The sequence below is a fragment of the Anopheles moucheti genome, chromosome 3 (assembly GCF_943734755.1).
Source record: "Anopheles moucheti chromosome 3, idAnoMoucSN_F20_07, whole genome shotgun sequence".
Lineage (NCBI taxonomy): Eukaryota > Metazoa > Arthropoda > Insecta > Diptera > Culicidae > Anopheles > Anopheles moucheti.
In genome coordinates, this window is record NC_069141.1 from 78,348,380 (window position 1) to 78,374,278 (window position 25,899).

Genomic DNA, 25,899 nt, shown 5'->3' on the forward strand with positions numbered 1-25,899 from the left:
AGCACTGTTCACCACTTTGTAAATGCTACATCCGCCAACACTGTTTCTTATCACTTATCACAAATTTAACCAACACCGACATCAAACGTAGTCGCCTTGTCCGGTTAACACAAATACACACCGGTCGTATCGGTCACTCACCGACACCGACGGTGGCACTCTCTCTGGCTCGCATCGCTTACCCTTCTGCGTGTAGGGATATTTATGTACCCCTACTCGCCTATCGCATGGGGTCACCACGGGACAAAGGGAGGAGGGCATGCATAACGTTGCGATGTATGTTGTCACAGAGTTTCCTTCGCTCGCTTATCGGCAGACCCACTCGATTAGGTGCCGCAGTAGTGGGGTGACCTTCCCATACTCCGTCACATTAGTCACCGTCAGCTGCATGCAACGGTGCAAAACCGTACCATCGGGCGTACGAATGTTTGTGAGATCACCGCCGCGTGAAGACACCCGGCGAGGTATCGCACCGCAAAACCCCATTTACATTTTCCCCTTACGCCACCGACGGACACACGGGAGAAGATAAGAGAAAATGCCCAGCAGGAAGTATCCGAATGCCGTGGTGGTCGTCACCAATCGTGGCCAGTGTTAGGTGGCCATCGATAACGGGCAGATGGGCAAATTTCCGTACAGTGTTACCACTTAAGCTTCGGGCCTTTGAATGTTGCATTCTCGTGGTGGAAGCTGCACCTTAGCGCAAACGCGTCCGCATACTCACGCAGATCGATAGTTTGCGTGCGGAGGCTTTCCGCGCCCTTAAGGATTCGATCTCCGATCGACCGAAAAGGCCGCCCCTGCCTGGGCTGGCATAGCAGCGCCTTGGTGAATAAATAAATGCGGTGTGGTTAGTGTTTGCAAAACCCCGTGTGAAGTGAACCCTGGCGTGGTGAGTTGAAGCCCGGCAGAAACCAAAGGACAAGTCAGACACACGCCAGTGCGTAAGGGTGCGCTTCCGCTGTATCGCTGGCACAAGAACATGACCACACAGATATTCAACATCGTCGTCGTTGGGGATGGTGCGGTCGGCAAGACATGCCTGCTGCACGCCTACACGGACAAGTCGTTCAAAAACTTCTACGAACCTACGATGTAAGTGTACGAAAACGGTGCTCACGATTACCGCTAACAACATCATATGATTGCACTTTTCGGTTTCTTTTTTTTTCCACCCCATTGCCGTCCCCATCGTGCTTCCGTCGAATGTTTGGCCACCACAGATACGATAAGGAATCAATTGAAATGATACTCGATGGGCAGAAGTACACCATACAGCTGCACGATACGGCCGGCCAGGAAGAGTATGACAAAATCAGGCAACAGTTCTACAAACGGGTAAGATGCACAGCATTCCTGAATTGTTGCACGGGAATGGATGTGGCTCGAAAAGTCAGTTTAACATGTCTGAGTGAGTTTAATGAAATGTCACTTGATCATGAGTCATTAGTGACTTGAATGTGTCAAGTGATTCCCCAGACAAATGATTATTTTATTGTGTTTAATAATAATTTGCTAGTATCTGTGACCTTATACAGTTATTAGCGTAAGTTTAAGACCACTTTTTTTATTTTGGTATAAGAAATAGCTAGATGAAAATAATGGTAAGACATAAAGCCCGATCAGTTCTTCATAACAAACAGAAACACATCAAGTTCTTAATGATGAAATCATGAACAATTTTTGTTACTTGTTTTTCAATAACTTAAAAAATACACATATTTTTGCATCAGTTTTTAGAAAACATTTCAATTATATGGTGCTTTGAAACTATTCGTGTGTTAGAGCAAAAAGCCGCTTTTTTTGCGGCGTGGCCTTAAATTTATGTTACACAGTGTACACGCAAACATTTTAATTGCAACATAAAAGCAATAGCTGTGTGGTGGTTCATTGTTGAGGTTAGTTGAATAATAAAGTCAATCTTGACACACCGGTGGCTAGAGGAACAACCAAGAAGCAGTTCTGCAAAACTTACATATTTGTTTTGCTATGCGCATTTTAACACATTTATCTTCGCACATTCCAAACCGGTACTTCCGGTGGCAATAAGATCTGATGGAGCGTAAATTACGCATCCGGGATGGCTGCACGTATTGCAATCAACCATTTGTATAATTGTATCATGCGCTGCCTGCACATGGGTTTGATAATAGCATGGCACTATCGTGCTTCATACGATAGGCTTATCCATATCGATCGTCATTATATAGACACGGGAGATTTTACACGTATATTGATTCATTCCGGAATGAAGATTGTAAACGTTTATCTACATGCGATTTCACACGATTAAGTATTAAACAACAGGGCCGCTGTTTATTGCAACGAATTCCCAACGATTGGTAGCTTTTTTTCCACTAAAGGAGTTAGGCGTTTTCAACACAATCCACACAATCAGTGATATTATCAATTTTGAGGTTCAACGTGAAAAACAATTAGAATTATCCTTAAAGTAATTTTTAAGTTTAAACGCCAAAAATTTGTTTTCATTAGACGTCAAATTCTTTTGATGAACAATATAGAGTACCTATACCGATAACTTGTGTAAAGCAACTGCAATTTCTTTTAAAAAAAACGATCAAAAAATTCTCACCGTATATTACTATACGGTCAGCCGATAGATAGTGGTTGTTTAATACGCAATAAACATCAATAACTAAGCACTCAATAAAGGTGTAAATGGGTGCAAGTGTTAAAGAGGCACAACAAAAACCCTCAACTATTCAAGTGGCGAACAAGTAACGAAAAACATTATGAGTGCTCTTCTGCCTGTAAACATTTTTACGAACGCAGGAATTCTATTTTTCTCTCTCTGATACTTAGAAAACCTCACGCATATATTGAAGCATGCAAAAACCACCTTAACAACAACCAGCAACGTAACATAAAAACGTAATCGGCAAGTGTCTCTACGAATAGCGTACAACATACCAAGATCAAACACATCATATGGGAGAGTGATGCGTCATGAGTATTTTTCAGTTCACAGAATCGGTGCTCTAAATTGCAAAAACACCCTTTGATGTCTTTGGTTTGCAAGCAGAAGCTACCGAATCTACCACTGCTTATCATATTGTTTCTATTATATAGTACATTAAATTAGAGAGCTTCCATAGTATCGGTAACGAATCTATCTCTCCCACAGGCACATTGTTTTCTCCTTTGCTACAGTATTGACAACAGAATTTCATTTGAAAATGTGTCCACAAAATGGATGCCGGAGATCAAAACGGACCCGCCCGTTCCAATAGTACTGCTGGGTAAGAACTTATTAATCCATTCGATCTAAATATATTCCGAAAAACAAGAGAGACGATTAACGCCATGCCCATTGTTGCTCATGCCAAGGTACGAAGCTGGACAATCGGAAAGGCAAAACCAACGAGGTGTCGACGGGTGAAGGGGAAAGGTTAAGGCGCACAATCAATGCGAACTCGTTCGTGGAATGTTCCGCAAAAGATTACCGCAATGTGGAGCTAGCCATCGAGGAAAGTGTACGGGCCTGTCTGGCGGGCGTACCAGAACCGGAACCGGACGATAATTGGGCATGCTTTCAGGGTTTTGATTGTTTCGGGTGTATGGCATGACTAGAATGTCTACCACCGTGCATGGAGTGCTGCCTGTGGTGCGGTGATGTGTGCCGCTCTTCGGATTCATGAGACTGATTTGATCCGATGCCGTACCGAATGTGACACGGTACCTTCAAAAATGAATTCCAGTGAACCAACGCGAACACGTTGGATGTGAAATTCATACCTTCTTGCATCAATCGCAGTACTATACATCACGGAACTGGTAGCATTGTTCCGATACAATAACTGTCTATTCTATCTCATATCTTCTTTTTGGTGAAGTCATGCATTTTGAGTTTACTATTTAACCGGGACTAAAAAATAAAACATTGTAACTTTTGTGCATTGTATATCTACGCTACAGCAATGAGTCGAAATTGCATTCGTCTTAAAATTAATTATGGAACAAATGTTCTATTGCATGCAAATAAAATGATCGGATGTGTCCATCTTTGTTACCAAAAACAAAAACCCCCTACTCTGAATAAAGTTAACGACACAAAAGCAATAGCATAAAACTACTTTAAAGTCGTTTAATTTGAATTTATTTGTTTGCTTACTAACCTAATACCGATATGCTGAAGTATGTACATAGTGTTGTTAATTTCAATAGTCTTACCTAATCGACCTCTCCTCAAGCACGTTCAACCGTTCTGCTCTCTTAAGCGGGGGCGAACAATATTTCAGATAGTTAAATTCAAAAAAAATATAAAAAAACTATACTTAAGTTACACACTCGAAAAAAAAGGAGCTGCACATTTTGGTACAACAGCAGCAAACTGCCAAAGGATCATGAAAGATACGCTGGTGTCAGCAAACAAAATTGTAATAAGTATAAATGAAAGAATATACTTAATGTCGTCAAACAATGATAGTAGAAGTAAAGAAGTAACAATCATTAAGTAAAACAAAATAAGTAGAAAAATTACAGCACTAATACGGTAAATGTATGAAGTTCAATTTCCAGATGCCATTACCGAAGGAATTTCTTTTTGTTTTTTTTTAATCAATGCCAAAGGAAACTCAATGAAACAAATGAGTGGTCATGAGCAAAATTGACAGCAAAAAAGAGGAAGGAAAACAACTTAATAGTAGCAAATTGTTGGCAAAACCGGGGTTTGGTTTTGAATTTCCATACTACGATGAACGTATCGACCAGTCGCCTTGAGTTGAACGAGAGCCCTAAGGTATGCACAGTTATCACTTAACCGGACGTTATATTTACATGTAACGTGGGTTTGACCGCTTTTGGGGCGATATTATGGTCGCATCACCGTAGATTGGTGAGCCGTGCGAGGTACGGCTTGCGCTGAAATCATGACTTAGATTGCCTGCAGATAATAAAAAAAAACAGAAATATGTTCAGTACGTTAGGATTAGAAAAAAAAAATACAACTAGCTTTCTAGGTGCGGTACATGTTGAAGCATTGTTTGGGAGAATGATTTACTTAATGAACACCGGTACTGTATGGTAACTAATGAATGCATAAATTTTGTTTAACCTAAAGGACCGTTTAAACTGGATTTGACTCCACAGTGTAACTGCAAAGATTGCAAATAATTACGGATCACCGCTTCCTGAAAGACATCGAGCGAAAACAGAATATTAACTTCCATTTTTAGCTACTTTGTAAGCACTTTGCCTCTAAAATCCAATAACGTCAATGGCAAAGTTTGCCTTTAAATGCAATTACCAGATACGTAAGCACATTCAAAATACGTCAGCAGTGTGGCCGCCCTTCCCAGCGCAACACAACTTACAGCAACGAAAGTGTTTGCAAAAACATCGTCCAGATTTTCTTTAGCCTTGCTATCAGGAAATGGTACGATAACTCTCCGTGCCCGCAGCAAACACGGCTAACATCCAACTTAAGGATGTCTTCGGTGCCGGTTTGAAGTAGTATAACACAGGTGGATGAACCGATGATTCTTCACCGTACACCGTGTTGGGGGTGTTTGTTGTTTGGTTTAGAAAATAAATTGAAGCGAGTAAATATTTTCCGCTACAGCATCATGATGTGTGTGCGTTGCTGCTGAGTGCCGCGTGTTTGCGTGATGCTGAACCAAACTAACCAGGGCCGCGTACGCAACTCACGGACCATGGTACGTGTGTAACGTAAGGATCGCTGCCCGCCGCCCGCCACCTTACATGAATCCTTTCGATGAAGGCTTGTAAAAAACAAATACGCCAGACAATCGGGTGGCCTTGATTTTGCGTTCCGCCCATTTCACTGTGACAACCACAGTCTCCGCGGGACTTCGCGGGAGCAGCTTGATCGCTTGAGACTGCAAAATCTAATCCCCCAACGTGGCTAAAGCTTGTCGCAAGCTAAACAGCACGGGCACTGCGGGTGCTTTAAGTATTCAGCGTGTGTGCGATGTTTAAATCTTGTTTGCTGCATGCGTGAGCGAAAAGGACACGTACCGCTCTTGCGTGTCTTCGCGACACGGCCCACATGTACACGTTGGTGGAATCCATTCGTTTGCCATTAGTATCCGGCCAAGCCGGCCAACTTTAGAAAGGTCCTCTAATGTGCACTTATTATGGTACTCCGAAAAATTATGGCACCAATCTCCAGACACTTTACGACACAGGACGTGACTTCAATGTGAATACGGTTCAGCCGTGGTCTACTGTAACGTCCTGCTGCCACACTGGATATTGCCGATCATTAAACAGTTCTATAAATACCACACAGCAAATATAACTATCGTTTCCCACAAGAAAAAGGCTATTTTTCACTAAGCCAAAGCCAACGCATGTTGAAAGCGATTAATTTCCACTGCCGTTTCTCGCTACGTAAAGGTTAATGTTTAACCCACATTTAAATGGCGCTAAAAGTGTACTACCTATTTTTATTTGCGTTCGAAGCATTCAAAAAATAAAACTCAACCCACGAATCGCGGCACACAACAATTGAATAAAGCGAACACATATCCTGTTGGCATAAATCTCCGATTTCCCTTCGCACGCAATCGGCAGTCGCAAAGTGTTTCGCGTACAGCAGAGTGGCGGCGCGTACCGTCACAAAATCCCGTGCACAGCACAACAATAGCGAGAACGCGGTTTCACGCTTCACCCCGGAAGGTGTAACCGTATGTCATCAAAATCCAATCAATCAAATTTTACCGCAAACTATGGCCGGGCACTGTTCGCCTTAGTCGTGCCACTGTAAATCACGCACCGCCACTGGCAGGAATGTCAGAACATTGGAGGTGTTTGGGATGGGCGTGGGCCACCCCCCAACAAACGGCGGCGTAACAACGCTGCATTCCTTGCTTTGCAGAGATCGCGGCATTCGTTGCGCATTGTGTAGTACATACTTTGGCCACATATCGAACGGCTCTAGCCAGCAACGGAGGTATTTTCTATCGACTACTTAATCATCTAGGGCAGTGGTCGGCAAAGTACGGTTCTTTGGTACTTTCAATGTGGTTCTTCATCGAACATGTTCCATCTCCGGCAAACATTGCGGGAATTTAAAAAAAAATTAAGAACCATTAGAAAGATATTGATGATTCTTTTGAATATAGTCCAATAAATCCAGCAAGTTGTTAAAATTTTCCTTCAGGGAAATTGGAACTTGGAACCCACAGTCATGCAATTTCGACAAAATATGTCGATCATACGGCCCTCGGCCGTCATAATGAAAATAAAATTTAAAAAAAATGGAACTTGGAATACCTGTATTTAAGGTTTCACCGATAAGCAACGCTTACACACAATCACGTCCATCAAATTGATTTCATTGAGGCTAAAAATCTTAGATGAATTTTAATAAAATATTTTAATAATCATTAAAAAGCTTGACTAATGTTGTTTTATCGATCATAGGTTTGAAATATGTTTTTCGTAAGTTGACGTAAATTCTAACGAATAGAAATGAAATATCTTAAAGATATTGCTTGAATTGCTCAAACTTTTCAATGAACTGGAAATGTTCATTATTCAAATTTAAGTCATAAAAATACACCATTGATCGTTTGCTTCTTTTAAGCAATAAGCACATTAATAATTGATCAATAACATTAATAACATTTTTTCGACAATTGCATCAAATTTTTACCAAAAGAAATATTCATAATTTTAAAATGTAAGGAATTTTGGGAGAATTTAACCGAACACAAATTCAATTCCACATACAAAATTAAACGAACTGTCAAAATTTTAAGTTTCGCGTAACTCGGCAAAATTACTGTATTTGCTTCAAACAGTTTGCCGACCACTGATCTAGAGCATATCATTGGTACACGTTTGCTCTCCACGCTGGTGTACTTCAAAAGCCTCTTTTCACAACAATCAACCCCGAAATGGAAAGATTGGTAACGCGTTTGCAAAAACCGGATACCGGATGCCTTTGGCCGAGGTTGACATTCGTTTCACACCCTCCTCCCCCGCACACCTATTGCGGTTGTGTGTGTGTGTGCGGAAAAGCTTTCAAATCTTTTATTTTCGGTCGTGCACCAGTCCTACTGTACCCATCTCAAAGGTGCGGCAACGGTTATGCGTACTGATCGTCGGTCATACATAGAGCAAAATGTTCGAAAAGTTCCGCGACCACATATCAGCGAAACGTCAACAAACAAAATGAAATATGTAGATTTTCAGGTCGGGAGTTGCTTTTTTTTGTGGAGTTCAGAAAAAAAACCCACCAAACGTTTTCTTTACCTCTAGAAATGCTCCGAGATAAAAAGAAGAAACACACTCACAATGCCTTCCGGAAGAAGAACTTAGGGTGCAGACATCGCCGATCCCGAAAGGTTGTTTCCTTTTGCCGAAGCCAAAGGAAATGTGTCCCTCTGCATGCTAAATATATATCAACCGATGTGTCACGTAACAGGAAGGACAAAACACACTTCCTGTACCAACTACTGGTACTACCACTTGGCAGGCTGGTCTGTAACCTTCCATCAACGACGCTTCCCGTGCGTACAGTTGCGTGCAAACTTGCGGGCTCTGGAAAACGACTCGAAAAAGTGTACTTTTGTAAAGAAAAAAAAGGGAGGAAAATGGAAAGGGGAGAAGAAAATGTTTTCCCTCCTGGTGCTGTAACGGACACGCACCCCACACGTTTTGGGTCCAAAAAGGAAATCCAAGGCACACACACAGAGCGAGAGCGAGAGAGAGAGTGGCATTTGAAATTCAAATGTAAACGAAACATAAATGACAAAAATCAGTACACACACATTCGCTGTTTGTCGTTGTTTTTTTGCTTTTCTTTTCTTCTGCCCTCGTGCCAAATCCTTCCGGCAGATACATTCTTCGACATGCTCAACACCAAACACGTACGCACCCACCGTGAATATACGCATTTTGTAACGCGTCAGAAGCTCACACGAAACGCACGCAATAGCAATGCGCCAAACATGGAAATTCTAAACAAATAAATAAGTAAAAGAAAAATTATAACCAACAAAAGGAAACGGAAAAAAACCTACAACAACAACGATTGCCTAACGTCGACGGACTACGACGGACTGGTGTAATTGGTTTTATCAAGTGTGTTCATTTTACATCGATAGCACTGATTAGGCAAGTTTCGCTCTTAACGCTATCTTAAACAACACACACCCGTAAACCGAAACGTTCCTTCTTGGGCTTTGATCATCCGAACGTAACGTGGCCCCGGGGCGGTCTACATCCAGCACACACCAGACCAGACCCGCCGAGTTGCTAAATGAATAAAGCTGCCGTGAAGAGAAGCAAACATTCAACAACAACAAAAAAAAAGATAATAAACGTTACGAAAAATTGTTTTCATCATATTAACCATCCCTCAAGCCATCGCCGATGTTTATTCTTCGGAGTTTTCTCTGCTTCTTGATGGATGTTTATGATAGTAAACAAATTATCTTTCACTTTGCATCCCTAGCAGCGACAACACGTTAAATAAATACAAACAAACAACAGAAATCTTCGAGATCATGAAAGTGGGCTGTTTGGCCACTGGACACAACTTAGTAAAAATGTTAAATCACCTTATTAAATTTTCAATGAACGATCAACTGCAACGTTCACATCTCGCCACCGCCACCATGGTGTGGCGATTAAGGCGATCCCCTTAATCAAATATGAATGCTCGTTTATGAATTTGTCAAGCATGCAATCACAACCTGCTGGTAATTTTCTGCCCTTTTCGGGCCAACTCACACTCAGCCACGTGTCCCGCGCTCTGTCGCCACGGGTCAATGGTCAGTTGGGGTGTGACACACACCCACCCACGTGTATGTGTGTACAACAAATCAAATTCCAGACCAGCAACGACAGCCCGTCAGAACAAAAACAAAAGGACCGAATGGCACCCATTCTTATGGGTCTGCTGCTGGTTGTCTGTGGTGTTTTAGGGTACGAATGTGTTAACGCCTCCACTAACGAGTCCGAAGGCTCCCTCCCTCCAAACAAGAATGCCACCACCACTGAAGGATGGGGGGGTGAATGGTGGGACGAATGGGCAACATTTTAATTTATACTCGGTTTTATTTTACAACCACCGCGTAATGCACTGGCCAGTGCGGACAGTACAACTGGGAGGTGTGAACGCAAAATATAGCATTCATTTTTCATGTCCATTCCACCACCACCATCATTTGGTCAAGCAGGACGACGAGCTTTGCCGTTTTGTTCCCTGCTTTATTCCCGCTTTTGTTTTTACAACTCCCGCGAAACCGGTTCTTATCGCTTGTGTCGCGGGGGGAGGTGAGTATAATTTCGCGATCGTTTAAGGGCTGAAAAGAAAAGCCATTGAGCGAATGGGAGGGCAAAGGGAGCATCAGCTACGGCACAGTGCTACGGGAGAGAAATTATGGTCCAAACGCCCCAAAAATCCAAACGAAACGGTAAGGGAATGGAAGATATGGACAGTACGAAATATGGGTTGGCCCACTTCCTTAAATGCTCGTTTTGGACATATTTTCTCGTTTCCTGTTCGCTTACGCTTTGTTCTCCGCTTTGTTGCTGAAGTCCACACTTCCAGCACCTTCAATATCCCTGTCGGATTGCAGGGTTTCGCGAGATTAACCATTTCAGGGTTCTTTTCAAGGTTAAAGATTTTCCATTCACGAGTGTTTTTAGAGTTCATTAACCAAAAGTCAAGAAAAGTGGAAAATGCATTCCAGAGTTCAACTCTGGCACGAAATTCCAGCAATGCCCTCCAACTTTATCGTCTGATTTGGAAACCCCTGCAAATACCTACGTCAGGACTGTGTTTGTTTTCTGGTACCCTTGTTTCTGTGTACCAGTGTTAAGCCGATGCAATAATTTCTATATTCAATTTTCAACACCCTCCGGGCAACGTAAGACAACGTGCGGGAACACGCAAAACCTTATCGTGCATATAATTTAATGAACCACAATGAGGAAAGTGTGGAGAACACTAACAACAAAGGGGTTTTTTTTTGTACAAAACAACAGAAAACATAATTCTTCATCCCGTGAAGGACAAGCTTAAGAAGAGGGAAAAAAAACAGCACAGAGATGAAACAACAATTAGCACCTAATGGAAGATTCGCGACAAAAAAAAAACAATCATGAATATATTTGCCCAGATTGCATGTAATTTGGTTTTTGGGCAAAACGGGATAAAGGCGCACTAACGATCGTTGTGACTAATTTATTCCCCGTGCCTATCTTCAGAAAGGTAATCCGATTAAATGCACCTACATTTCATTTCGTTTCACAGCAAGGGTTGGGACGGTACACCTTGCTGGGAGAATGTAAATGGCGAAAAAATAATACAAAAGAGAACGAAACAAACATAAATCTGCCCAAGGTTTTTAAACATAATTTCTTGCATGTACCGGAGAAAAAAAAGCTCAAACTCTTGCTTTTTTTTTTGTTTTCTTAAACCCCGAAAGGGCTTTCGCAGTATCAGAACCCTCACAATGAGGAAGCGGAAATGGAGGGAAAATGGGAACGTGATCCACCACCTATACCGACACCACACCACTTACCTTGAGAACTGCTGAAGCTATGTCCGCTGTTACCGCCGGCGAATGGTGACGATGACTGTAGATTACTGCCGCGCTTCTCTAATGGACTAGCAAATGGACCGCCGCTTATCCTATTATCATAGGATGATAAATTGTGCTCATTTTTAAATGGCGAGTGTACTGTCGTTTTTTTTTTTTTTTTTTGGGGAAGAGGGAACGAACGAAAAAAAGAAATTCATAAGAAAATGGAAAGAAAGCAAAAACCGATGGTTAGTAACGGTGTGTAAATTGGAAAACACTTCGGACCGGTGGACCAGTGCCAGTGGAAACGTTTACAACGGTCAGCGGTGAAAGCTTTTGGAGGCTTCTCTCACTTCCCGGTTCCCAGGTTCCAGGCACTCGAACCACCACAACAGGGCAGCGCTCGTTGGTAGCTTCGTGCTTTACGGTGCTAAAGGAAGCGAATGATTTGTTTTGCAAACGTACCATTTCCGTTCACGACCGTCTTCTGTCGCTGGGGAAAGCAGAACACAAGAACTGCAAAGAGAGAGAGAGAGGGAGAGAACACGCAAAAGACAAGTCAGTAAGAAATTAGCTGCTATTTCCCATTTCAACGTAATTAATGGTGTCGCGGTACTTGGTACCGGATTCCCCGTGTTGCTGCTTGTGACGCGATTTCGTTTTTTTTTTTTGTAACTAGTAGGTATATTAGGCGATGGGGCACAGGATGCGTAATTTAAATATCCAACTGAAACGTTTCTTTCGGACGTTAAGCTTAAAGAGTTGCAAAACGGAAATGGAAACCAACTTACCCCAAACTGTCGCTGCGAGCACTGTCACAGCGGAAATGAGTAGACCAAAGTTGCTCACATAATTTACCAGCAAATCGGGCGTGCTGGTGAATGGTTGAGTGGCACACTTTCTGGAAGCCATTGGCGAGTTGATCGGTACCTAAAAAGATGTGGTGGAAATACCATTACATCATGCGTATTCTTGTCTTTTAGGCAAACCAAAACTTACCCGAACATTCTGCAACGTAAGTGGTGAGTTAATCAACACGGCCAAACTGTCGGCCCATTCATCTTTGTAGTTTGCTAGCAGTTCGAGTCGGTACTCAAGCATTCCCGGTTGCTTTTGCTGTTGGCGAATGGCTAGAACGGTCGGATCGGAGGAGGTCACCTCCACCTTCTGCAATATCCGATCGAGCCCTGCGATCATGAGGCTTTGCTTGTTGATTTGATCCACCGAGATTGCTTCCGGTTCGATGCGCACTGCTGGTACCATCTTCAGCGTGGACGTATCGGCCAGTCCGGACGAGAGAAGACGCACCTCTAACTCCAACGTGTACTCGTTCGTCTTGATCACATTCGCGACATCGTCCAGTGTAGTCAGAAGTTCTATGTTGCAGCTGTACGCACCAATCATTGGATCGTACCCTGGTAACACTTTAAAATGCTTCAACAGGTCAGCAGCTCCTTGGCGCACCACTAGCTTACAGGCGAACAATCCACCGAACGAACGTTCGACTTGCTCCCGACAGGTGGATACATTCATCGCAATCACGTTAACCAGCTTGTCCACCTGAAGATGATTCTTAATCACCAAGTGTCCCCGGTAAGAATTCCCGTTGAAGATGTCATAGCTTTTGAAGAACTCAATTCGATCCGCTTCCAGTACATCCACATTAAACGAAATACCGCCTTGCCGGCGATCACCATGACGAATTGTTACCACATCTTCGGTACTTGTGCCACTCGTGGCTGAAAAACTGCCGAGTATTTGAGCGACACCGGTTTTCGGGTCTATCTTCACCAAAGACTCGTCCGAACTGCTCCAACGCGCTTCCGAATTGACCAGCGGCGAACTGAAGCACACGACATCGCCGACAGCAAAGACACCTCGGCCAGGGAATACCAATCCACCCGATTCTTCGCCGACGACCAGCTTAAGGAAATCTTCTCCAAACTTTACGCCCGTCTGATCGCGCAATGCCACCACCATCATGTCGGAAGTTTCGCGTATCAGCTCGAGCGCCACACTATAGTTGCTGCCGGTGGTGATCAGCACGTTACCGCGCTTGGAAAGCTTATGCTTCAGGGCCGACACGTCCTCTAGTCCGTGGGAAAATTCATTACCGAGACTGTCATGTAGTGACACCTTCAGGGAAAACCCGAATCCCTGTGGGATACTATTTTCGATGCGTCTCAACTTTACCGTTCCCGGTTGCAAGGAGGCCATGATGTAGTGCACCTGCTTTACCTCCAACGGTATCGTAAGCGACTGGTCCTGGGAGGATGCAATCACCTGTACGCGTCCGGTGGTTTCACCGCTCTTTACCAATCCATCGCGTGTAACTTGAAGCACTCCGCCGGATGAAGTTTCGCTGTCCAGGTGATACACAGCATCGTCCAGGTTTGACTTTAGCTGAATCGTCGCCTTCGGTGGCAGAAGAATGGAATCGTAACGGATCGCTTTGGGGGCCACCAATTCCAACATTCGGAACACCGTCACATCCGATTTGGCGGTCAGCTTCAATCCGTTCGGTGTTACGAGCGTCACGTGCAGAGTCGCTCTACCGGGAGCCAATGCCTTCACGCGCATTGCAATCGCATCACGGGCCAGATACTCGACCCCGACATCCTGGAACACACCGCGCACATCCAGCACATCGGTATGATCGGTAGACCAACGGATCTGTACGTTTTCCACCGTACCGAGCACCAGTGGCGAGATGTTTGGCACAGCCCACACGTACGCTGGCATTGTGGCGCCCGCCTGTATACGCTTCAACGGTGTCCGCAACTCGATCGCATCCAGCGGAATCACCTGTATGATGATGGTGTCCTCGGAAAAGACGATCTGAGCTCCAGTGGTGGGATTAACGCCTACACATCGACCCGTAACTTTCGAACGACCGATTTTAAGTCCGCTAGCATAGTTTGATTCAACATCTGCAAAGAAGAACATGATGATCGAATAAGTTCCAAGAATATGCCACATAAAATCCGACAGTAACTTACCAATAATGTCCACATTTTGTACACTATAAATGATGTTTGTGTCCGGCGTTGGGCCTCCTTTGCTGTAAATTTGTAGTGTACTTCCTACGAGGATCGTCGCATTGCGTGGTAGTAACATCAACGGAGGGAACACCTGTACCGTTGCCGGTGCACTTGTAACCATTTCCTTCCCGCTTCCGGAGCTAACGCTGAACTTTGTTTCACCCAGCTCCATACCGGTCACGTGGTAGCGAATCTCTCCAACACCCAACTGCGATTGACTGCCGAGCGCTAGATTCAGCACGGCTGGATTGTACACCTCCGTACGAAGATCATACAATTCCAACCGATCGCGCTTAATCTCCAGCAACCGATCGTTACTATCGTACAGTCGTACGATCGCTTCAATCTTTTTCGTTTTCTCGACACGATCCGGCGATAGTACGGTAATTCGTCCCACCGTTACGACCGACACATGCAGGAAGCTCGATTCCGTACTGAGACATTGGTCCGTTATTTCCAGCTTTACCTCGCCGACCTTTCGCGGAGCGATGATTATCTGCCGCGTAGTGCCATCGAATTGGGCCGACACGATGCCCGTCTCGGACGCCTTTATGTCGTAAAATCCACTGCCCTGGGCCACCTTAATGCGCTCCACCGAATCAGCGGTAAGGAAGAGCGTCAAACGATCGTACGGCAGCAGTGTACGATTAATCGACACGAAGTTAAGCTCATTTTCAATCACCGGTTTCACGAGTGGTGATCCGGCCTTTTTCTGCACACCAAACGGTGGACTTTCCGGTTTGATCGCGTACCGTTTCAGTACATCCGCCCGATAATCCGTAACGATCGTTTTAACCTTCAAGCTCGCTTCCAACTCCCGTGGAAGGTTTAGCAGCAAATAATCTCGTCCAGGAATTTCGACACCTTCCAAACGTTCCACTTCCGACTTGTAATCATAACTCATCACTAGTGCTGTTTCACCAGCGCCTGTCGTCGAACCGGCAACCGTTTGCGTATCCACCGATGTAAACTTCCATTCTAACAGTAGCGAAGAAATGTTTGCCAGCTTACGATTCTGCACATCCAGCACCTCAATGTCGATCATCATCTGTTCCGCGTTGTCTGCCGTTTTGACGTGCATCATCGAGTTACGGCGCTCGAGCGGACATCCCGTTTTTACCTTATCCGTCGTGATGAGATTGACGAAGCGTGGTTTCACACAGTACACTTTCGTCACGAACTCGGTCACGTACGGTACCACGTTCGGTGCGTTCAGTGTGTTAAATACCTCCAGCTTTAGCTCGTAGTCACCCAGCTTTTTACAGAGCGCTCGTAGGATGTGCTTATCGTTGGAGAATCCACTGCCCATCTCGGTTACATCGAGCGCTTTCCGGTCGTACACTAGCTGACGCTGCAGTTCCGCCTCCGAGTTGAAAATGTGCTCCGGTCCATTGTAGTAGAAAAGATTGCGCGATGCACCGATCGGTAGTACAACCTCATTCTCGACCGGATTCTCAATCGCTAGCTGCTCGAACACGTTCAAACTGACGTGATCGCTCAGCAGCTTGTCGAAATAACGATACGTGATCTTCAAATTCGTCTGCCCAACCATGGTCGACCGTAGGTACATTATCCGACAAGCTCCGTTAGCCAACGGTTCCTCGTTTTCTTCACTAGCCGTGCTAAACGTTTCCGTCATAAAGATGGGATTGCTAAACTCCAGCTCAAAGTGTAGATTGTCGCAGGAAGTAAATGGTTTCAGTGTACCGTTGTACCGTGCCCACAATCCTACATGCAAACGAACGTAATCCTTCAGCACGGTTTCGAAGTTGTAGCGCACCACTTCCAGCTTTATCGGGGGTAGAAACATCACCTGTGCCGTCACGTAAATTCGCACATTCCGGGACATTGCCACCTTAACCTGGGTAACTTTGGCCAGCTCGGTTTCGGTGGCTAAATCGGTTACACCTTTGATTTGATCCAAACGAGCCTCAGCCAATCCGGTCTGTGAAATGGCGACGACGTTCACATCCTGAGAAGTCCAACTGTAAGATCCATCACCTCCGGTAGCACTGAACTGGAGCTTCTGTCGACGAAGGTTTGGATCAAACGGCAGGATCACTTCCGGTGGATTGATTGCCAATCGTTTGTACACAACCATTTCCGCTTTGGCCGAAAGCTGAAAAACAATTAAAAAGCAAAATATTTAATCTTAATGTTCCAATATTTTTATAACAATCTTACCAACCTTTTCAAATTTGCCCGTTACTGGACTGCTGCCAGTGGCAATCGTTTCACCGAAAATGCTACTTCCATTCGAGGTAACACGGAGCGGATAGAAGAGGGTTTCATCGAACGTGGACTGGATCTTGTACTTTGCGCCGAGCGTAATTTGATGATCATCGTGCGTGAACAGATTTAGCGCAATCTCGTGACTCTCTCCCTCGACCGTAACCCAGTTATAGTGTGGTAGAAGATTAATCGTTAGCTTCATAGGATCGACCACCGTGAGGCTTGCTTTCGGAAGCGTTGCCTTCGAGTTGGCCTCATCACTCATAGCGGTCTTCGCTTCATGCGGCACGTTTCGGTCGCGCAGCAGCACGAACGTTCGGCCAACCTGCAGACCCTTCGCCGCATTTCCACTCATACTGGCGAACGTTTCATGTTCAATCTCCAGATAGTACTGACTGTTGAGCGCAATTTCGTGCAGCTTGCCCTGCTTCAGCTGGAGCACCTTAAATTCGATGGTATCACCAGGCAGAATGTACACATCGCTCGGGTTCAATATAAGATTGGCCAGCACCATTATGTTAACGTCTACCGGTGGAACGTTTGAGTACTCGGCGTGTGGAAGTCTTGCCGTCACCCGGGCTGATCCGGTGTTAATGCCCTCCAGCAGCACCATGTACCCTTGCACACCAGCCGCCTCAAGCCGTTCGATTGCTCGCGGTACCACATGGAACTTGCTCTCGGAGAAGGTAAGAAACCGTAGCACTTGACTCCAACTACTGTCCCCGGCACCACCGTGACGTGAATCGTGCGACCGATGGGAAGCTATCTGCCAGTGAAACTCTATTCCCTCCAGCGTGGTAAATGCATTACCCTGTGCATCTTGCGCCCACAGTTCGAACGTTTCGGGTGCTTCCTCAAGATAAAGCTCCCGGGTTGTCGTCAGCACGCCCAGCTGATCGATCACATCCAGAATCACATCGCACCGAAGAACTTCGCCGGTTACTAGATCCTCCGCAAGCACGATGGCGGTGTTGCGTCGCTTTTCCTTGTTGATAACTGTCACCACCACACGGTAGGAACAATCCTCGTCGACATCGTCATAGGAAGGCGTGATTTGGATTAGATCGAGTCGTGACGAAGTCCTAAAAATAAATCACGTAGAGAAGAAGAAGCACATTATGCGTCACTACGTAATATGCTAATTTCTACCCGTCTGACATCATACGTTCGAATTCTCTCCCACGAAGTACCGGTTTGTTTACCCGAGTGAGGTCACCTAGACCCCCGTCCCAAAGTCCCTCACACTACTCCCTTTGAGCACCTGATTCCAAGGTCCAAGGTTAACGGTAATGCTGTCACTTACCACTTGAAGCAGCCCTTCTCGACGACCTCAAGCGTGAAGTTCACGGAAATGTGGTCGAAGATGGGCAGTAAAACACGCGGATAGTTTAGCTTGGTGGCAGAAGCAGACCGCGTGGCTGCCAAAAGCAACACCACGCCAAGCGTCAGCCCCAGCCATGATGGTTTCATTTTCTTTTAGCCCCAGGCTAAACGACACTCCCGCACAAAGGTATTCCGATTTCCGTTTCCGGTACAATAGTTTTTGCACTTCACTAACAACAATTCACTAAACACACGGACAGCGTCACTTCGCGATTACTAGAACTTGATGCTTCCTGTTCGTTTTCACATCTGCAAATGCGATTCCGTTGTAAACAACGTCGAAACGCCGGTGTCCGCGCTTTCAAGGCGAACTGTCAGCCGAAAACGGCCCATCGAACAACTTTGACAGTTTGGATTTTTTCGACGAACATCGTGAAAGTTGCAGTTTTGTTTTATTTTGAAGCGAATACTTATATTTTTTGAACAATTAATTCATAAAACATATATTTTAAAACAACAAAATGTACATTTGGTGCATTTATGTAGCAGTATTTATGAAGCAAACCCAATTCCATTTTCATCGATTTCTTATCCATCGTCGATCGATGAACTGTCAACTATCGTCTAGCTTGGAACATCTGTCAGTGACCAAAGCCGACAAATAAACATTTGCAATACGATCTTGATGAAGGCAGCAAAAATAGAAGATAATCCGTGAGAAATATAGCTGATTTTGTTCGCGAATGGCTAAAAAATCGGCCCACATCAAGCTACTACGCATAACGAACTTGTACGATGTGACCGCCCAACAGTTGTGTCTGTACGTGCAAGGATTGCATCGACACATCCGCCTGCAAAGCACCCGAATACAGAGGCTCAAAAAGAAAATACACGCACTGGTAATGCGAGTTTTTTACAATAATATTTACACGTTAATATGCTGTGTTCTAAAACAAAACTTTCCCTATTTACAGCGATTGAAACGAAAGTTCCACAGTGTAAGAAATGTAACCGGTAAAGAAGAACCACCTGGAGTTGAGGTGGAAGATGGTACTTTGGAAGAGGCGAATTTGGTGGAACCGCTAGACATAAAAGCATTTGTGGATGATATCAAGAAAACGGCGCAAGATGTGGACATTCAAAACAGATATATTTACGAGCCTACTTCCGGGTTGTATTACGATCCTGCCACTGGATATTATTATAATTCTGTAAGTATCTCTCTGAAGCCTGTCAATCTTTTGGGGCGACAATGTTTGGATCAACATTCCATTTCTTACAGATTTACGGTTTACACTATGATGGCCACCGTGGATGCTATTTGAAGTACAATGAAGAAACCAAGGAGTATGATTTCTATTCGCAAGTCATTCCCGAAACAATGCTAGAAACCGAACCCAATGCCAAACAAAAGGTATGTTTGCGCTTGGGAGCTTTTGGGTGCTACCCCAACCCAACCCAATATTAACGCACCTCTTCTTCGCAGGTTCCTACCACCCCTTCTTCTTCTTCCTCAATAGACGACAGTTTTATAGCACGATTTTCCTCGCTGAAGATCGATCGCATGCGTGCGAACGCATTAGGTAGGTGACCAGTGCGGCGTTGTTAATAGCGGCCCCCCGTTTTTCTTTTCTTTTCATTTCGTCGTCATCTCCGGCCGCCACTCAACCGCAACCACTTTTGTATTGTCGAACACGGGCACAGAAATCGAAACGCACCGAAGCATCGCGGGAAAAAGACGCTCCAAAAAAGTCTCCCGACAGCGATGATAGTGAGAGTAGCAGACGGCGTCATCGGAAGCGTAACCGGAAGCACAAAAAACGTTACCGCCGAAAGCACCGCCACCGTTCACGGTCACGTTCCGAGTCGGAATCAAGCGATAGTAGCGATTCGTTGCCTAAACGTTCGAAAAAGAAACATAAATCGAAACGCAAACATCGCAAATCGTCACCGGATGAAGGTGTGAAGGAAGAGGGAGAATTGGAGAGCAGCGAAAGCAACGACTCGAAGTCGGTAGAATCGGTGATAGTAGTGAAATCGAGCGAGGAAAACAGTGCCGATTCGACAGAACAGTTTAAAACGGGCTACAAAGGTACAACAGGGAACATCCAGGGGGCCGAATACACTTTTATCATGTTATAAACGCATTATTCTTTATGTATAATAATTCCATTTAAAATCAATTTTCTTCTCACAGATGTTGCGAAGCGATACCCCCCGTCACTGCGCATGATAGTACAAGAAACGAACCTTAAAGACCTTAAAATTGGTTCACTATTTATCGTAACCTGCAAGGGTGGCACATTGGGCCGGGAAGGGAACCACGATGTGATCATTCCCGACATTAATGTGTCCAAAAAGCATCTTCAGTTCACGTACAATGCTCGCAAAGCGATGTACCAGTTCGTGGATCTTGGTTCACGCAACGGTACGCTTTACAACGGCGTCCGGGTAAAGCTGAACGAACACCAGTCCCAGAGTGATGCACAAAATCTGGCCCACGGTAGCGTTCTTCAGCTTAACCAAACGAAATTACTCTGCCACGTACACGAGGGCAACTCAACGTGCGGCAAGTGTGAACCGGGACTGTTAGTCAACGCAGAACCCGTCGTTGTGCCCGAGATCGTATCGAAAATTACCAAACCCGTGTCCCACAAGGAAGGATTGAAACTGTTGCAGAAGCGATTTGGGTTGGAGAATGAGAGTGAGTATAAAATTCTGTTAGCTCTTTATCGCTTCTAATGATTTTGTTTTCTCCCCAGAATATATCGGTTCTGGTGAGGGTGGAAACAATGCCGAGTACAAGGACCGGGCAGCCGTCCGGCGGAAGGTTAAGGGCAGCTCGAACGAGCACGAAAAAACACAGGTCGCTTCATTGGATCAATCGATCGCTAGCAACAACAAAGGCTTCCAGATGCTTTCCAAGCTCGGCTGGAACGAGGGCAAACCGCTCGGTAAGAACGATACCGGGCTAACCGAACCGATCGCACTCACCTCGAACGTCGGCACATCGGGCCTGGGTAGCCAGACTCAGATGGCAATCGGTGGTCCGCACAATCCCAGCCAACCGGTCGATCCACGGCGGCACAGCATTTGGCGCAAAACACAGGAACGCTTCGAACGGTCCACGGTGTTCGAGGCGGAGAGCAGCAGCGAGGAGTGAAATTGGATGGAGTAAAAGAATAAAAAAGGAATTGTAAATACAATGCAGCATGTGCTTAACACAGGGTGAGTTTTGTTTGAGAAATTTTATTATCGTAATAATTCCATTGCCTTCATTGTTAGTTACAATTTTACGGAAACATTAATTAATCATACATTTAGCCGTTAATTAAATTAAGCCTTTTGATAGGCGTGTATATGTAACGCCTCATTAATAATAGCCCTACGCAGACAATCGATTAAAATTATCCTTCTCACCGCATTCGTCAGCATCGTCACGTCACACGGTAAAGGAGCCCCAAATACATTCCTTTACTCCTCTCATCCTACAACGTCAGGGATGACGGTGATTTTTCGCCAGATTTTTCCACCACCGTTCGCCCAACCTATAAACGAGGGAGGTCGATGGCGGTGAATAAAAAACACATTCACCAAAGCTAAAGGATAATAGAATTACCGCGTAACGATACCCGGCCGGGCCGAACCGCCAAGCTCCATCGAGTATCGCTCCGCCAGGCCAGACAATCCGTCTCGAAGAGATGAAAAAGAAAATCGTGGGAAAACAACGTCTCACGGTGCGCTTTCTGATGCTCGGTACCGTGAGAGAATCCACCACCCTGGCCCACAGCACCGGGATGGGAAAGTCATCCAAATGGGGAGGGGAGAGAAAAGCGTGGTGGAAAAGTTTATTAAATAACTACACAACATGCCAGAAATATGATGGAAATTGAACTTGAACTCCAGACCCGAAAAAAGGGCGAGACCCGAACGATGACGACGAGAGGACGTCGTCGTCGTCGTCGCTATGTCTTCAAAAACTTAAAACCTCGTCATGGAGCGGTTTTTCCTTCGTTTTTTTTTGTCGTTTCAAGTCAAGTTTGTGGCATTTCTCCCCGGACCGGTTACACAAAGTTGGGTGGTTTTTTGGGGAGATTTCTTTTGCTTTTACCATGTTCCTTAGCTGCCTTTGCGCGCGTTTGCCTTCGGGGTGGTGTAATTTTTGGTTTTGGGTGTCTGTTTCTTTTTTTTTGCTTTTTGCTTTTCCTTTGGCTGGTGTCGCTTCACTTCTTCCCGTCGCGGTGGACGTCGTCATGTGTCTTTCAAACGCTGGTGCTCTTCCTCCTCCACTGGCTGGGGCCGTGGTTCTTGTGTCTCGCTGTGAGGTGTGGGTGTGCGGTTGGCTGGCAGGAATGTTTTGTCTGACGGTGTTCGTCCTTTTTGGGAGCCCAGGAACGACTGCGATGGAGATACGCCACCAGATGACGGTGTTGGACGAGATGAGAAGCATTTTGTTCAAGGATAATCTGAATGTGAATGATTTGTCAAACTAAACATATTTTACTCCTCCATGTAAATCATTAAAACAACTAAGAAAAATTGCACTTTTTGACAACTTTTTCCATTTAATTCTTAGCAAAGAAATACCCACAAATTGTTTATTTCGTTATGTTTCATTTAATTTGTTTTATATTTCATTTCATGTTTACAATTTACTTCTCTCTATTTCTTTTTTTTTACTTTTATTATTAATTATTTTCTATCATTTATGTGTTATTTTAAAATTTATATCTTTGAAACTGTTCTTTTACATATTGTAAACAACCTTATTTATTTTATAGACACAAAACGCAATTCATCTTTTTCAGTATCTCGTCGTACGTGTACCTTCAATCAGCCAGCAAAACGAACGAAGCATAAGGAACAAAAAAACACACATCCTGACCGAATTTCAACCCCTGTTTGCCATTACAACAAGTTGGCGCGCAATGATTACACGTACCTGCAGCTTTTGCATTGAAGAACGTGAAAAGAGCAGTATCCACAAACACAGATACATTCGGCCATAACCGATATTTGATTCCATTTCATTTTCATTTGACCGCGCACAATGCTGCTGCCACTCGATTCCTTGAGGTTTCGTTGTTCGGTTTCGGTCCGGGACACCTCTTGGTTCGTCAAAGATGCGGATGGATACTGTCGTACATTCGTCCTGCTTTTTTCCAGGATGCACCGCACACCCCTCACCACGCGAAAGTTCCAGCAAGAGCAGCCGTCATTTTTATTGCTCCTTGCTTGTTGCTTTTTTGGCATACATTTCCGTCACCGGACTCCGGACTTTTTGTGGCTTTTGTTTTTTGTGTTGGTGTTTCTCTTCATTGCAGATGCTCGATGCCCGATCCTCCACCACCACACCACGCGGACACTCTAGCACGATTCCGATGACTTGAACGTCTTTTCGGGTTGTATACCGAGGGAGAACCTGTCGGACGGTCTGTCTGGTGCATGTCGGAGATCTGCCGCAGACGATGGTTGTGCGTGAACTTGAACTTGACGGCGGGAAATAAATGACGTAAGATTGTAACCGAGAGCATAAATTGAATAATGATATTTAATGGACGGGCAAGTCATCATCGCATCGCCACGCTTGGGGTGTGTGCGCACGCAAGTTGTTTTAACTTCGTTTCACTTAATTCCGTTCCATGTTCCATGCATCTTTCTATCTGCGTATCCTGACACCGCGTGTACCCAATCCCCCCATCAATTCGATTCGTCTCGCAGCGAAGAAAGCAACAAAAAAAAATTGTCCCTCGGTTTTGCACACATTGCACACATTGCCGCAGTGGTGCTCCGTTCGGATGCTTGTTTTTTCGGTTTTCTTGATGCACCATCATCATCCACCCTAAGCGGTGGAGCAATTAATTGAGCCACGTGGCATGCAAGTAAGGCCCTTGCTTCCGCGCGGATGAGCGTGTCATGTGGTTTGGGGGAACATGTTTTCCAAATTAACCAGCGAGAAACGAGCATGATAAGTTGTTTGGCGTGATCGAGTGCATATACGGGAAAGGATCGTTTCTTTTACCTTTGGATTCGTTTTCTTTTTTTGCAAACAATAAAAAAAGAAGGATGAACTAAGCATTTTTTGTTCGGGATAAAATTGAATTCAAGCCTAATTTGACAGACTTCAAGTTTCACATGATGCGTTTGTTTATGGGGCGAATCAATAACTAAATTTAATTTTTGATTATTTCTTATATAAATTTGAACCTTTGGCGATCTAAGATATTCCATGCTAAGCTAATAAATTATAAGTTTCTAGCGTTATGATCACAAATTGATTTGATTAATTGATTTTTATTTGTTTATTCAAACAGTACTAACTTCTGAAGATATGAAGTCTTCGAAATTGTTTATTAAGGAATTAGAAATTAGGTTTATTTACTTAACGAACATATGTCTTCACCAGGAAGATACGCTTGGGACGAATTGTAAAGACTGATCTTTGTATGGACGAAGTAGTTCGTGTTGTTATCGCCTAGCAACCAGACGTAGGGAGACCAATCGCAATTGTTTTTTTTCTTCCAAGTTAATTCTCTTGAGATAGTTACCAGAAGAATAATTTTCCACATGGTCGAAAAGGAATTTCTAAGATGCTAAGGAGATATCGATTGGATACTAACCAGCTTACTCTGATGGACTCAAAACATCAAACGCGATCATCCCAATGTTGGACCTCATATATTCGAAAACCTGATCAGCGTTGTAAATTTTTGAATGATATCCACCGAACAGAGCAGGTTTTACGCTTCTCCTGATATAATCTTCAAATGACTTGCCCAATATAGATTTCTTTATAACAATAACAACAGCAGAACAAGCTTCAAATTAATATGCTTTATTGCATACTGATAACGAAAATGTTACGCGAATTCTTTATAACTTTAAACATGTAAAAAATAATGCCTTCCAATCGAGGTCAATCTACGCTAATTTGAATAGTAAATAGTCATAATTGTGGGAATGTTTCGATGCCCAACATCACAACAGTCCCACAGTTTGTGCTAGATTTGATTTTGAAATGAAACAAAAACTACATTACTGGCAAACGTCAACCCAACCGCTAGCATGAGCAATGCGAAAACACTGCCATTTTTCCGAGCATACCAACCAGCGGACAATTCCACTGCATCCCGATCGCTGTGGTATGTTGTAATGGGTTTACAGTAAATAATAAAATTAAACTTTACAACCCCCACACCTTTACCGGGGCAGCAAACAGGAACTTCGAACGGCTGTGTCTAGCGTACCTACAATGGGGAGCCCCCATTTGGCATCCGGGCAGGCAGGCAGGCAGGCAGGCAGGTAGGAAGCCCCTGAACGGTCCGGAACAATCTTATCGATAAATATTTATGGTTAAAAATGTTTTCCTTTCAACAATTCCCGGCCCTTTTTCATCACATGCACCGCGCAATGGGGACTGTCCGCAAGGGAACGGATGCAACGGTGCAGTCGCACCGCATTCTCGACTCGAGTGCAATTGCAAACCGCTCTTTGCGCTTCGGACGGGGTGCACCCGAGGATGGCTGCCTGGTTGAATCAATAAATTTCGAGAATTTATTCAAACCCTTTCATGCGCCTATTGATCGCCGGCCGTTCGAAAGGAAGCCGGACGACGTGCATGGGGTCCAGCCAGCGGGCGCATCTAGGCAGCGAGACGGTACACAACCATGACTGGTCGACAGCACTTCTCGATCTCGCGTTTAATCGAAAGCATAAAAGCTAATGGTACGCTCGGAGGAGATAAATCTTTATCAGTACCTTTAGCACGTTGCCACCGTTTT

The 25,899-nt window shown here is 44.6% G+C and overlaps 3 protein-coding genes across 4 annotated transcripts; 2 read left to right on the plus strand and 1 right to left on the minus strand.

Annotated features, from left to right (window-relative positions):
- The first annotated feature begins 689 nt into the window (after positions 1 to 689).
- LOC128303162 (ras-like GTP-binding protein RhoL) lies at positions 690 to 4,087 on the plus strand. Its single transcript, XM_053040026.1, has 4 exons — positions 690 to 1,095; positions 1,224 to 1,338; positions 3,146 to 3,260; positions 3,349 to 4,087. Exons 1-4 carry the CDS (start codon positions 983 to 985, stop codon positions 3,585 to 3,587), a joined length of 582 nt encoding a protein of 193 aa, XP_052895986.1. The 5' UTR covers positions 690 to 982; the 3' UTR covers positions 3,588 to 4,087.
- A 642-nt stretch (positions 4,088 to 4,729) lies between these two features.
- LOC128303516 (nuclear pore membrane glycoprotein 210) lies at positions 4,730 to 18,265 on the minus strand. The gene is made up of 8 exons (XM_053040496.1): positions 18,099 to 18,265; positions 16,752 to 17,877; positions 14,522 to 16,682; positions 12,522 to 14,452; positions 12,314 to 12,452; positions 11,988 to 12,038; positions 11,523 to 11,681; positions 4,730 to 4,903 (listed from the first exon to the last, which is right to left on the minus strand). Exons 1-8 carry the CDS (start codon positions 18,263 to 18,265, stop codon positions 4,794 to 4,796), a joined length of 5,844 nt encoding a protein of 1,947 aa, XP_052896456.1. The 3' UTR covers positions 4,730 to 4,793.
- A 507-nt stretch (positions 18,266 to 18,772) lies between these two features.
- LOC128302526 (angiogenic factor with G patch and FHA domains 1-like) lies at positions 18,773 to 21,303 on the plus strand. Of its 2 annotated transcripts, none has more exons than XM_053039367.1 (6): positions 18,773 to 19,017; positions 19,093 to 19,329; positions 19,401 to 19,532; positions 19,605 to 19,701; positions 20,316 to 20,822; positions 20,881 to 21,303. In XM_053039367.1, exons 1-6 carry the CDS (start codon positions 18,862 to 18,864, stop codon positions 21,279 to 21,281), a joined length of 1,530 nt encoding a protein of 509 aa, XP_052895327.1. In that variant the 5' UTR covers positions 18,773 to 18,861; the 3' UTR covers positions 21,282 to 21,303. The 2 variants fall into 2 exon arrangements, with proteins under 2 accessions (XP_052895327.1, XP_052895326.1); XM_053039366.1 differs by lacking the exon at positions 19,605 to 19,701 and adding an exon at positions 19,823 to 20,210.
- The last annotated feature ends 4,596 nt before the right edge of the window (positions 21,304 to 25,899 follow it).